General features: G+C 39.9%; 1 protein-coding gene across 1 annotated transcript in view; it reads right to left on the bottom strand.

Moving 5' to 3' along the window:
* Positions 1 to 2,966: 2,966 nt before the first annotated feature.
* pigg (phosphatidylinositol glycan anchor biosynthesis class G) overlaps positions 2,967 to 14,676 on the bottom strand; it is a 92,475-nt gene continuing 80,765 nt past the window's right edge. The window contains exons 12-13 of the mRNA XM_011480497.3: positions 10,664 to 10,827; positions 2,967 to 4,099 (exon numbers count right to left, since the gene is read on the bottom strand). Of these exons, the coding sequence (XP_011478799.2) occupies positions 3,874 to 4,099; positions 10,664 to 10,827 (390 nt within the window). The 3' untranslated portion in view covers positions 2,967 to 3,873. The remainder of the gene's footprint in view (positions 4,100 to 10,663; positions 10,828 to 14,676) is intronic.

The following is a 14,676-nucleotide window of genomic DNA, read 5'->3' as shown; positions in this document are numbered from 1 at the left end:
TCCCTTTGTAATTTTAGTGTTAATAGAATCAAAAAAATTGTGCTTCTGGATTTCTCATTTATAACAAAAAAAAAGGAAAGACAAAACGTTGTTTTATGATTCTGAGATTTTTCACTTTATGCCAAAAGTTTGACGTTTCCTCTCCAGCGAAAATCATCTTTGCAGAAATTCGCTCAGCAGTCATTTTGCTTTTGTCTAAACCGAAAAATCTGTTTTCAGGAAAAAATAACTTTCAGATATTCTACATGTCATGAAGAAGAACAACCAACACCTGAGAAACAGCAAACCTGCCTGCCGTGATTCATACTGAGCATTGACAGATTATTCCTCTGGATTGATGCAATTGATGCAGATTATTATCAGATTTTGCATTTTTTCTTAGTTTGGGTAAAAAAACAAAAACAAATGAAAAACTTGGTGAGAGCGCTCTGTCAGTTTAAGGCAGAGGTCTGCAATCCGAGGCTCCGGAGCTACATGAGGCTCTTTAACCCCTAACCCGAACCCAGAGGCTCTCTGGATGAAGAAAAGTAAAATATGGTAATCTTTCAAAGTAAGGGTTACTTAATTGGCATAACTTTAATTTTGATTAGTTAATTTTATGTCCAAGGTCTTCAGAGAAAATGTCTTGTATTGTTTAAAAACTTTCATCGCTGCACTGGGACGACCCCGTTTGGCACAGGAAGTCTTTTATTTTGAACAGAAGTCATATTAGCTTCTTTCAAAAGCAAAAAAAAAATATTTTTAGAGAAAATTATAGTTTCTCTTTATATTTCAGTTTTTATTCATGTCAAAAAGGAAATGTAATTCATATTTGTTATAAAAACAATGTAATGAATGCAAAGCAGTTTTAAATAATTTTCCTAAAGGGTAAAATAAGACTTTGCGGCTCCTACTTGGTTTTTTAATCAATAAGGAAACAGGTCCAAATGGCTCTTTTACTGTGAAAGGCTGCAGACTTTTGGTTTAAGGTGTTTTGTTGAAGTCAGACCCAGTAAACTGCAAATTAAAATCTGCAAGTCTAAACTCCAACGATCTTCCTGTCGAGGTCAGACGTGGCGACGGGCGTCGAAAAACGAGGAACTTTTCTTCGTGTCTCGGCGCCGCTTCTGCTTCCTCGCCGCCTGTGGCAGATCCTGGATGTCAGGGATCTTAGCCTGGGGCGAGTCGCTGTTTGGAGGCAGACAGCTCATCAAGGTGAGTGACAAATGCCGGGTTTGGAACTCGCAATTCAGTCTTCTGCCTAAAGGGACAAGTTGCTCAATCTTCCAGGTTGTTCTTTTGTTTTCATTCTTAGTTCCTAAATGTCGAAGCTGACAGGTTGCATTTAAGTGCGCGCCAAAAAAATATAAAACCTGTTGCAATTAAGTCTTAGGAGGAACTTTGAGAGTTGCTCTGCTGCAAAGACCTGAAGGTGAGAAGATTTATGTCACAAAACAAACCAGACAAAAGCTTTTAAAAGCACAAAAATAGACTGCAAAAGAACGATCCAAATGCAGACAAAACTATATGACTGTTTTTGCTGAGAAGACTTTTCATTCTAACTGTGGATTTAAGCACAAGTTGAAGTTCTTCTGACCAACATTAGGAACTAAACTCGTCTCTCTTGTCAGTGCTTGGAGACCCGACTGTTAGAGGAGTTTCTAACTCCTCTGAAAGTCGAGGAAAAATACAATTTTTCTTGATGGCTTTTGTTGTAAATGTTCTGCAGTAACAAAAAAAAAACCCCTCCCACTCCAAAGCCGTACATCACACCTCCACAGGTATTTCCACGGGTTCAAAGGAGAGTGTGGGCGCGGGACTGTCAGACATCTCGCTCACATTCATGTGAGTTTCTATCTTATAGTCAGAAAGAACTTTTTGAAGCAGAGATCACGAGTGGAAAACCTGTGACCTCAAAGATATTACAGAGTTCAATGACATTTGAGGGACTGACTTAGTACATATATGCAAATGGTGTTTTTTTATATGAATGTAAAAAAAATTAAAGAATTTAAGCTCCTGTTATGCTAGAGATCTTTAATAAAGATTTAAAAATTGATAAAGTGACAGATTTTATTACCATTAGATATGGCTATTAAATGATCATGCATGATATTGTATTTTGTAGTTTTTGGGAACAGTAGATAGTTTTTGTTCTGGGGATGTATAAAGAATAAAAAATAGAACAGTGATATAAAAAAATAAACAAAAATAATGATAATCTTTAAATGTTTAGGTTTTAGACTCAATTTTGTGTATTCAACAACAGAGATATATTTTTGTTTTACGCTACTTTTAGGTTTAGAACTTTGTTACTCATTTTAGGTTATTTAATACACGCATTTCTGAAACCAATATCTGATTAGCATGAATCAAAAATTTCCTTAAAATCCCATTGTATATAATTTAGTCCAGGTTTTCTACATTGTAGTTCAGCATCATACCACTAGGGGCAGTAGAAGTGCTTCTCCTGCTTATTTCGAAAATGCTGCTTCCGTGAAATTTGAAAAACTCTTGGTGGGAAAGGTTTTGCTATTTTTCAAATTTTTATTTTATGGTGAGAATAACTACAATGAAGTAGTATATATATATATATATATATATATATATATATATATATATATATGTATTTGCATATAAGAATAAAGTTGCAAAATTCTGGAAAATAAATGTCAACAATTCAGGAGAATAAAATTGTAAATATATTTAGTCACGTTTTCCGAAAATAGAACGTATTTAAATATTTCAATATTTCAACAAAAACATTCAAACATTTCCTGTCACATTTATGTTGCCGACAATTTAAAGAAATTGGACGGCCATCACGTCGCTCAAGAATCTAACTGAAATTTGTAAATTTAACACTTTGTTCTCGTGAAACTCCAACTTTATTTTCGATAAAACTGACTTGACTTGTTTTATTTTCAAATAATAACTTTTGAAATAAAAAATATAAAGTTTTATTATTGTAAAATTATTTTTTTCTCCATAAATCTTACACAAATCTTTTTTTCGTAAAATTTTGACTTTTTTTTAACAACTTTAATACTTTATCTCCATTTATCTAACTTTTTATTTTCTTATCTAACTCTTTATTTTCTTTTATGGCAGCCCTAATACTCCATGGTAAAAGTATATTTTAAATGACTACTTCGTGTTTTAAAAAAACGCTAAATTTGTGATGATGCAGTTACATCATGGTAAATATGTGTGCATCAAATTTGAGACAGTGAGTAAAACAAGGTTCTTTTTATCCTTAACACCCATTTTTGCATCTTAAACTAACATTGAGAGTCCAACACATCACAATAGATATCATCTGTATCTCATAAAAAAATATTTTGAAATGTATTTTTTGTAGACTTCATGAAAAGGTTTTTAAAAAACACATTTCTGTTAATTCTTTGATCTTTTGGACTTTACAGGGTTAAAGGTGTCATTCGCACCTGCGCTCTTCCAGCTGCACCAACCAGCACCGAGTTTGTTGGACTCTCTGTTAGCCAGAATTATGAGATTAATCCGGTTCAGAGGGGCTAAGTGATACCAGCTGTGTGTGTTTGTTTGTTTGTGTGTGTGTGTGTGTGGGGGGGGGTAAAATCAGCTCTCCATCCCCATCATTTATGGGATGCAGCTGCTGTGAGTTCGCTGCAGCTCGCCGAACATTTCCCTGAGGTAACAAAGTTTCAGACATTTCCATGCCGTCCCGCATTTATTCTCTTTCTTACCTTTATGGACAAAAGGAAATATTTAAATATCGTAGAAAAAAAAAAAAAAGGACTCAAACCTTCCTTACAAACATACAAACTCCACCTTGTTTCTTTTCTAAAGTCATACTTTGGGATAGAAATGACAAAAAAGCAGGAGCAGGACTGTGGAGTCTAAAGAGTCTGACCGTTACTGGAAGTCTGATTTGGGCTGCGTTTGCTCCATGGTGATGAAGAAGAGGCAGACTCCTGCCGTCAGCAGGAGATGCATGGACTCGTACAGTAGTTTGGGGGAAAAGACGCTCCATATGAAAAGATGGTAGCGCAGGACGGTGACCAGGACGATGTAAGCCGCCGCCGGCACGGACCTGAGGAGCGCCAAACAGTAGCAGCCGTGTCCGACAGCAACCGGACTCCTGCGGGAATGAGGAAGAGGAGGCTTCTGAAGTGTGGATAACAGAGACAAACATCCAGAGAGCAAAGGCACACTAAGCTGCTCTCAGCGCCCGGATAATGAAGATGAATCAGTGATGATGAAGATTGTCTCATGACTCGCAAGCAAACTCAAATCTTTTAGCTCTCACACAAACCCAGGAGAGGATTCCGATCCAATTACCTCCACAAAACAATTCCAACTGCTTCCATATTGCTCTTAAGAAAGTTTAATAACTTGCAAATCTGCATGACGTGACGGCGGATGCAGTCGGGAGATTAGGAAGCAGCGAGACATATGAGGGTGCTGTTTGCGCTGAGCTTCATCTCCCGCACAATGAAACAGGAGTGTAAATGAGCCCGGGGACGGCGTTCATTACATCACGCCAAGTACCAGATGAAGGGGGGGGGGATTTTCAAGCCTCACATCCAAAACTAGGAGGCAAGCGGATGAAGAAGAAGAAAGAAGAGGAGGAGAGGAATGAGGAATCTGAGAACCATCTAATCAAACAACTGCTGTAAAGGTCAATCTATCAATGTATTTGTTGTAGAGTACTTATTAAGGCAACCAAAGTGCAGAAAATAAAATCAAATAAAATCCCTAAACAATATGATACAATAAAGAAAATATAAAATTAACAAGCTGGCCTACTAGATCTGCTCGCTGGAGTTAAAAGCCTGACTAAAAAGATGAGTTTTTAAAAGTGACTTTAAATCACAGACAGCTCTAGCAGACCTCAGAAAAATGGAGAACATTCCAGAGTTTGGGAGCTGCACCTCCCCGGGTCACAAGCAGAGTCCTGGAAACCTTTAAACGCATTTAATGGCCCTGGTGCAGTGGTAGGGCGGTTGACCCATGATCGTAAAGTTGCAGGGTCGATTCCCGCCTTACACGCCCATGAGTCGAAGCGTCCTTGGGCAAGACACTGAGACCCACCTTGCCTCTAGCGGTAGGCGGGCGCCTGTGTTTGGCGCAAGTTTACGTGCTCTTCTTGAGGTCAAAGGTCAATGAGACATTGGCTGTGGTTGTAGATTTAACCTGGTGGCATGTTTATGATTTTTTTAGAAGATCCCTCAAACTAAATGTTTTGTTTCCCTTATTGTGGGAAAATGTGGAAATCACCAAATTTCACATTTTGCATCAAAATAGCCCCCAAGCTGTAGGTCCTGCGGCCATCCCATAATAGTGTAAAACTTTCACTTTCATTTTTCATCTTCTTAACCGTTTATTCCCTTTCGGGGTCACGGGGTTGCCGGAGCCTATCCTGGCTACTTGGGCGTAGGCAAGGGATACCCTGGACTGGTCGCCAGTTTGTCGCAGGGTAGAATATCCTCAATCACACATCCATTCATTCTCACACTCACACCTATGGACAATTTAGAGTTGCCAATCAACCTATGTAGCATGTTTTTGGACGGTGTAAAACTTCCTTTGGATATCCCCAACAACTGTGTTTTGGTTTCTTTAGTAGATTTAGAACTTTTTCTAGCTCCATCAGAGATTTGGCCCCATTCATTTTTTGGACCGTTTTGCCGGCTGTGATGTATGTTCTCCTTTTTCAGGAGGGGGGGACGTTCACTGTGACCAACAATCTTTTTCACCGAGTACTACGCCTGTGCAAACTTTGATGAGTTTTTGAGTTTGTGGCTGGGCCGAAATCTTCCCTCAAACACGCAGCAAGAAAGAAAAACAGTGAAAACACTCTGGTCCTAGTCCAGGACCATAATTCAGACTGTATTCTAAGTACTTCCTCTGTTTCCTGCATGCGCCTCCTCCTGCAATGAGGGGCTTGTTTGGCGTCATTACTCTCTGCTTTTAATGCCCTGCTCCCCTGGAGACCTTTTTCCAAGATGTCCGAGCAGCAAAGCTGCATCCGGCTGTGGATAAAGGCCAGCTTCACAAATGGACCCCGCGAGCTGCAGTCAGCCTCAAGTGGATCGACAACTACAGATTTCCTAAAAGATCTACTTTGATCTTATTCATCTGGAAAAACCTGAAACAAATCAAAAGACTTTTCAACTTTTCTAAAACCATTGTGGTAAGGTTGGGTGAAGTTTTGAAGACCATAATACTGTAACCCCCCTTTTAGTCCTTCTGTACTCACAGAGCTTTAAACAGGAGATGAGTGATCTGAAATCTTTTAGTCAAATGACAAAATGCTTAAAAAAGCCCGCAAATCTGTCAAAAGATTACAAAATAACAACACTTTTTTTGTAAATGAATTCCCAATTTTTCAGTCAATTTCTAGTTGTTTTTACTATTTTTTGGCCAAAAAGTTATTATTAAAAAATGTATTAACACGCTTTATAGTATGTTAGGAACTGTTCTATTATTTTTTTTTTTTTTAACAGTTTCAAATGGAAAAAAGGCTTAAAAACATTTTTAAGGCAAACATTCTGAGAACTACAAAAATCATTCAAATATGATTGTTTAATAAAAGTTACAAAATATGTATTTCTGTTTTCAAAAATATTGATTTTAATTAAAAAAAGTTCTTGTTCATGCTAGATAAGTTATTGTCCACTTTATTACGTTTTTGGACCTTTAGAAAAGTAAAAATGGTGACAGTTTTGTAACCTCGAAGGGAACTTATAAACAGAGCTGCTCTGATGAAAATTATGTTTTTGGTGTCTTTAAAATGTTCTGTGGCATTTTTTGATAAAAGACATAAAAAAAACCTATAAGCTCAAAATTGCATTTCTGATTATTTCTTTATTCAAATCATTGTTAATCAGGAGCAGACGAAAAAATGCAGTTTGAAAAAGAGCTTATTTGAGGTGTAGAACTTACTCTAGGCGGCAGGCTACAAGCTTCCTGGTCTGCGCTCTCATCAACAGGGAGGGGAAGGGGGGGCGGGGATGCTCCATGCCAACAGTCTTTCCCACAACTCGGAGGAATTGCTAATGAACTATTGCTGCTCTGCAGAACCTATGTCCTAGAAACTAGGTTTTATTTGATTTTGGCTAAACAGACTGCTGGGAACGCTTTCAAAATAACTCAAATGATGCAGAAAATAAAAATGCAGGAAGAGTTTAAGAAAAAACTGCAGGGAGAGTTTAATCTGAGCTCAGACCTTCTTTATTTCAGTTGCCTCAACAAAGAGCATGAAGAATGAAGGATGTGGAGGATTGGTGGTTTTATGGAGGCAGTGGAACTGTTGTGCATCAGGTCCAGTTTATATGTGCCATACATGTTTACCTAAAGACATCACATGTGTCAGAAGTCATCTCTGTTCAATAAAACAGTGAGAAATTGGTTAGTTATATAGTAAAATAATAGTTTTTGGTGTTTTAAAGCACATTTTTCGGAACTAAGCAACAAATATAGTAAAACAAACGTGTTTTGTGTCAAAGCTGTTTTTCTTTTTACTCAAATTATGTTTTCAGATTTTCTTATTTCTACCAATAAGATTTATTTGCAGTATCATTTATTTTGTTAGTTTTAGATTAAAATGATTTTCAAATAACTTAGATTTTTTTGTGTGTGTGACAACCTTCAAGGTGTCAAAAGGTTTTATTTGATTTTTTTTTATTACTTTATTGCCATTTTGATCTTTTGTGTTTTTGCCGTTGGCAGCAAATGAGCCAAAAAGCTGCTTTTTGTGGATTCTGAGAAATTCCATTTACATCTGAAATTGTGTGGGAACAAAGACCAAAAATACTTTGAACCTTGTTCTGTTGAGATATTTCTCAACTCTATCATATGTGTTACAACTCAACTCTATTCTCTATTATCTTCTGCATTTCTCTGCATTGCTGTGGCAGGAATCCCCCCCCCCCCAAACAAACAGCATCAACAAACTGTTTTGGTTTTGGCTGCGGCAGCGGGGCAGCTGTTGTCAGGCCGTAAAGAACCTCTCTCAGCAATAAACAGACGCTTCCTGCTGGGAGGGGGCAGCAGTTATCGTCCACTTCCACACAGAAAAATCACCCAGGAACTGACCACTCTCTCCTGCTGCATCTGTTCAAGCTCACAAACAAAAGGGCTGGATGTCTGATGCCCCTGCAGTGCCTTTAGAATTACAAGAGAACAGGAAAGGCTAGAGGTGCAGCTAACAACCATAGAGGTTGTTTACTCACCTAACTTAGCTTCCCTTTTTTTTCCCAAAAACCCCAGACTGCAACATCTGTTTCAGATATTTATTCAAGTCATTTTTAGTTGTTACCTAAACACACCTTTTACTGATGATATTGTCATTTATGTTTATTCTGGAAAAGGATTTAAAGTGTGTTGGCTTTTTCATAAATTCAATTTTTTTTCTTTTAACTTTTAGTTTTAGTTTAGTTTTAGTTAGTTTTTTCTTAAACTCAAGGATTCAAGGTTTTCTATTTGTCATTTCACCACAGGGTGAAGCAAAACTCTGGTCCCATCCAGCCATTTACAGAGCACATACAAATATGTTCATTCATCTTCTTAACCGTTTATTCCCTTTCGGGGTCACGGGGGTTGCCGGAGCCTATCCCGGCCACTTGGGCGTAGGCATGGGATACCCTGGACTGGTTGCCAGTTTGTCGCAGGGTGGAATATCCTCAATCACACATCCATTCATTCTCACACTCACACCTATGGACAATTTAGAGTTGCCAATCAACCTATGAAGCATGTTTTTGGACGGTGGGAGGAAGCCGGAGATCCCGGAGAAAACCCACGCATGCACGGGGAGAACATGCAAACTCTACACAGAAAGGTCCCCCATTGATGTTGTGTTTTTCATGTCCCCCAGCCGGGACTTGAACCGGGGGCCTTCTTGCTGTGAGGCAAGAGCGCTAACCACTGCACCACCGTGCAGCCCACATACAAATATGATACAATAAAAATAGAAATGCTAGTAAAGAAAAGCAACACTATAAATATAAAGACAATATAAAAGATGTGTTGGTCCAGAGGGTGGGAGGGTTTGGGGGCTACAGGGGTCCTCTTACTTAGCAGTCATTCAGCTTCTGGTAGTTGCAATTCATCTTAATCTATAACAATTTTAGCATGAAATTATTAGGAAATGTCTAACAATCAGGTTGCAGTCCATCTTTTCTAAAGTTTTAGCGCGAATTACGTGCTTTATTCGTGTCCTTGAGAAGTTGCTATAACTAAAGCGGGCCACCAGATGTCACTGTTTTTAAAAGTTAAGTTGAATCTGCTTTTTGGTTCAGATCTTTAGGAAGCTTCACTTGTCAAGCTCGTCTACTAATTCTGTAGTTTTGCCTTTGTGACCGTTTGCAGCCACAATGCTTCGAAATGAGAGTCACGCTGTCTAAAATACTAAAACGGTTAACTTATGACTTTCTGGATAATGTGTTTAAGATGCTGAAACAACCGTAGAACCATCCCCACAAGGAAAACGGCTTTGATATTCAGTGACGGCTTTCGAGACAGAGCTCTGGTAGGATGACCGCCTGACTTTTATTCTAGCTTCAGTTCCAGTGTTTGCATCCTTTCGACTATCGTAACTCTTCAGCCATTGAAGCAACTAATTTAATACCCGATTCTGAAGCGGAGAAAAGCAGCTTTGCACCAATACGCCACCTTTTACAGTTGTGCTTAGACAATCAATGCCGATCTGCTTATCCTGACGTGGAGAAAAGTGACTTTGCGCAGTAATGCAAAGCTGATGCTTGGAGCTCTTTTTTATGCGCCACAATCAGCTGATTCACAGGGATTACGCAAACAATCGCATAATAAGAGCTTGTGGCTTGTGTTATTTAGGCATTGCCAGCGATATCTCCAGTGTTAAAGGGGCCAATGTAAGACATTGATGGATTCCAAGTACTTAAATGAATTAATCGGACTAATGTTCAGCTTTTACTCTGGACTGAAAGCTGTGAGTTCATGGTTAGGCAGAGCAGGTCACTGAGATCCAATTACAAACATCGACACACACGGGAACACATATTAAAGCCAAGCACTTGTGATTTTATCATCCATCAGTTGCCTCCTAAGGAGAACAATCTGGAAGAGAGGAGGTCTTTCTGGGAATACAAAACACATTTCTGCCCAAATAAAGAGAGAAGCTTCACTCAAAGTGAAGAAATCAACAAAGGATGTTCGATCAATGAAGACATGCGTGGACATATCTATGGCTTCCAGAGACACAAAGGGGGCTAGGAGTCTTTAAAATGTGGGATGTGTGTCCTCTGATGATGCTGAGTGATTCCAGAGGAGCTCACATGAACATCTGGGACCAGGGTCAGGAGTTAAAATCAGAGCTAAGCTCCAATGGGGAATCACAAACACAGAAAAACTCCAGCATTCTACTGAGAGATGACCTCATCAGACAATCCCAGAGATGATTCATATTTTACTTATAAAGTCCAAAGACAAATCAATGTTTTTCAGAGCCGAACTCCGTTTTATTTTTTTAAAACATTTTTAAAAAATGTATTAAAACTTTTTGAATATCTAATATTTATAACTCTGGATTTTCAAGCCAAACTGGGTGTGTTTTTATAAATCGACTTTCTTTTTAAACTTTCTGTTGAGTTTCATTGAACATTCCTGGAGAAACCAAACCCTCCTCACCTGTGGGACACACCGTCTGAAGGCTGACACTCACCTGTCTCTCTCTGAGCTCAAGTAGCAGACGAGGTGACACGCCCACAGCAGGGGGCCGGCGTAGGTGCTGAGGGCTGTGAGGAAGACGGCGGGCGCCTCGACGTAGCTCTCCAGACCCACGAAGCCCACGGAAATGTCTACCGTGGCGATATTGTTGGAGTTGCCCTGCAGGTGCACAGAACAAACATCATCTACGGTGTGCTGATGAAAATCAGCACACAAACAAACACATCTCGCAGATGGAAGCCAGAGTTTGATGTGCAAGAAAACATGTTGGACAAAAACAGGAAGTTTTGACTTGGTAACTAATTCTAGGTCATCAGAATATGTTTAATAAAGTCATGTGAAATAATAAGTATCTGTTTTTTTCAAAGGCATAAAAAACCCTTTAAAATTAAAGTTTTAATAAGCTTCATTAGTAGCGCTTTTAACTCTTTGTAATCTACAGCTTTTAAGTGAATCTCATCTCAATATTCATGACAGGCACACATGTTTTTTCACATCCCTTTAATTTTCCTCTGCTTGCATGTTTGCTTCAATATATTCACAAGGTAAGGGGATGTCTGTGGGATCAAAGGCAGCGTTCTGCCATTAATTCGAGGCCGTGTGGTTTAACCACAGAGGGGCGAAGCTCTGTCATCTGCTTCCATTCCTAACCGACGGTGGATGTCCATCAGCAGGTTGGAGGCCGCACTTGGAATTTTTTATTTTCTGCTGGCTTCGTCTGTTGAAAACCTGCTGTGACATCTCGAATGTCATTTTCCCATCAAATGAAAACGGTATTGCTCGATCAAATGAAACAATGCTGGGGAAGGAGCAAAAATGTTCTTTTGTAACAAATTACAGAGGCAAATTGTGTCTAACACAGAGCTGGTGGTAATAATGTCGTGGAGCTTCTCCGCTGGAGGCTAAATCATTCCAAGAGATGGTCGGAGGAGGATGAGGCTGCAGTCGAGTGTCAACATTTGCAGAAGCAGTTTTTTTTTAAAACAAACTTTGAGGAGATGATGAAGAAACTAAGGCACCACAGATCATATCCTTTGATTGTTTGCAAGTTAGTTTGGCACATTGACTGTATATGAGAATTGGATTGAGTGAGTGGATTGAGTGGGACTTCCCCCCTTTGCATTCCAAACAGGAAGTACCCGCCGGTACCCGCCCATCCCGTAGACTTCTATAGAGACGTAATCAGCTATTACGTAGTCATACTATTTGTCGGAATAACAATTCTTGCTCTGGTGTCTTTTTTTTTTAACATGTTCTTGATAATTTTTTTTTCCCTATTATTTTTTTTTTTTTGCAGTGAAGGTACTGAGGTTATAAACTGGCCAATCAGATGCCTCAATAAAAGTAGGGAATGCCCACTGGCCCCCACATCCAACGTTCAAAATGTTTGATTCATCCGAGCCCGCTTTCAAGTGGTGGGGCATTAGAGCTCCACGATATGAGGAAAACTCGCCATGTTTGATATTAGTGATCAATATTGCGATGACGATATAACTTGGGATATATAAAAAAAATAGCAAAACAACCAAAAACATCATTTCCATTTCACTGCAGATTAATTGAAATAAGAGTCAACATAACTTAAATTATATTCCAAATGAAAGTAGTCTACATGGGAGGTGAACATCCAACAGAAAGGGCTCCATCCATTTGGTCAAATGCATAAAAGTTATTTTTTTTGATTAACTAAATATTTAAAGAAAACAATTTTTTTTTTAGCACATCTTAAGTAACCATTTATTGCGATTTTCGCCGTCTTTTGCAATATACGTATTGCACAGCTTGATATCGCGATAACGATAAATTTGCAATTTATTGTGCAGACCTATGGGGCATACAAGCATACTCCTGATTGGTGAGAGTGGCTGCCATAGAAACGTTGGCTCGGAGCGGCTCGGACCAATCACTGCTTACCCATGATGTCTGGCTCCAACACGGCGACGTTCGTAATGCGAAACAATGGCGACTGAATTGACTTCATTAGGTTAGGGTCGGCATTAAGCTGCTCTCTATGGGTGATGTCGCTCTCGCTTTTTTTTAAACACACAGAAGGGATTTTCTGAACGGCTGCTCCAACCATTTCCTTAACCACAGGTAAAAAAATGAGCTGCTGTGAGGCTGGAATTCAGGTTTACAGCAAGCCAACAGCCTGAAGAATGTTTTGCTCAATAATTGAGACATTTGTTTTCTTAAAGAAGAGGAAAAGAAGGAAGAAAGCTCCCTCTGGTCAAAACTTTTCATACAGTTACATTTGGACCATAAAGGCATTTTTCAAAACAAAAGCCAGACAATATATCTTTGTTGAATTACGGTATTTAATCACCCTCAATGCTTGTATTTGGCTGATTTGTATCCACTTTTCAGGTTTGTGTTTGCTGCCTTCTTCTAATGTCAATAGAGAGCAAGATAATACTGTACGTAATGTTACATATTTATCTGCAGTTTCTAGATCAGCCTGCATTTAAAACAACCTGATGATAAATCATGCAGCTGGGTTTTCTTATTTCAGCTTTTCCCTCAATCCTCCAGTTTTTATGTATTTGGTTACAAACTACAACATCAAAATTTAAAAACATAAAACGGTCTCCATCTCTCATATGCAAGCGAACATTCACTGGTCGAGTGTACCCAAATTCACTGATTAGATTTTAATTAAACCTAAATTAGATTACTCATGACACTGGGTTTGGTTTCCGAGCAGCAGACCTACACTGCACGTTGCTGCCTGACATCTTTATTATGATTACGACAGCTTGAGAACGATGGTCCTCGAAGGTCTGTAATTACATGCCTGGATGCTGAGACACAAAATTGTCTGGTGGCGGTCTATTCCCAAGCCTATCTCAACGCTAATGACCCGAGGGTGACAAGGTTTATTAAATTTCCAGCCATGTAAAAGTTTAGTGTACAACAATGCACAACAGTTAACTAAACAGCTGTAGGTGGAGGTTAAACAAAGAGTCGGTACAGTGACTGCGGTTCAAGTGGCCCCTTACGGCACGGCAAAGAAAGAGCAGACAAACAGCTCAGAACTGTGCCAACACACTATGAAGTACTTCAGATTCTCTGAATTTTTTAGCCATCTTTACGGCCTGTAGGGTGAAGGGGTCACTGTGAGGATCAAAACAAACACGCACTGGACGGACCATTTCTAGCGTCATCCTTTTGGGGTCTCCAACCCAAGAGAGCTGAAGAACTTTTGTGTTGGACAGGTTTTACTATCACAAAAAGAGGTTATATAACTTCAAAAAACCAGATTGTACATTTGTATAAACCCCTTTTTGTTCTTTTATCATTTTTTTACTTATTTGTTACATTTAGTGTGTGTGGGCAGGGAGAGGGGAAGAATGTGAGGGGGGGGGTAAAAGGAAGAGAGGTGGAGAAAGTTATTATTTAAGCTGTAACAATTATACCAGATCTGCTGGAAAGACAAATATTATATCAAATGTGAAATACTGACGCGAAGATGAGTGGAAGATATCTGTCCATCAATACACTTTGGGTTACGAGGAGGGATGAAGCAGACAGGGAGCAGTGTGCACGTGCACGTGCATGTGGGGGTGGAGATACATGCATGTTGCCGAAGTGAACCGGGTGTTCATAAGGGGAACCAGATCCTTCCCTGCCCGACCAGCCAGACCAGGAGAGGGGGGGGAGCGCCCCAGGCGACAGGACCAAAGCAGCCCGGGAGGGGGGGAGGAGGGGACCGCCCACCCAGGCAGCCAGGCATAGAAGCCCCCCCCCCCTGGCGCAGAGAGGCATAGGTGAACCCGGCGTCTGGGCCCCCAGGTCATAGGACAGGCGTGCTTGGCCCTACCAGACAGCAGCCATGGGGGCCACCAATCGCCGGGACACCGAGACGCGGGCCGAGGACGAAGCCAGGGCCCCGAGAACCCATGAGCCACCCACCACCCAGCCAGAGCCCCGTCTCCGCAAGCCAGCCCCGCCACCCGGAGCTTTAGTTCTAGCTTTGATGTTTTTTTAATTACAGTAACGCTTCAATTGTTC

The sequence above is a fragment of the Oryzias latipes genome, chromosome 10 (genome assembly GCF_002234675.1).
Source record: "Oryzias latipes chromosome 10, ASM223467v1".
Lineage (NCBI taxonomy): Eukaryota > Metazoa > Chordata > Actinopteri > Beloniformes > Adrianichthyidae > Oryzias > Oryzias latipes.
Note: the sequence above shows the minus strand (reverse complement) of the source record. Positions and strands in the feature narration are given on the sequence as shown.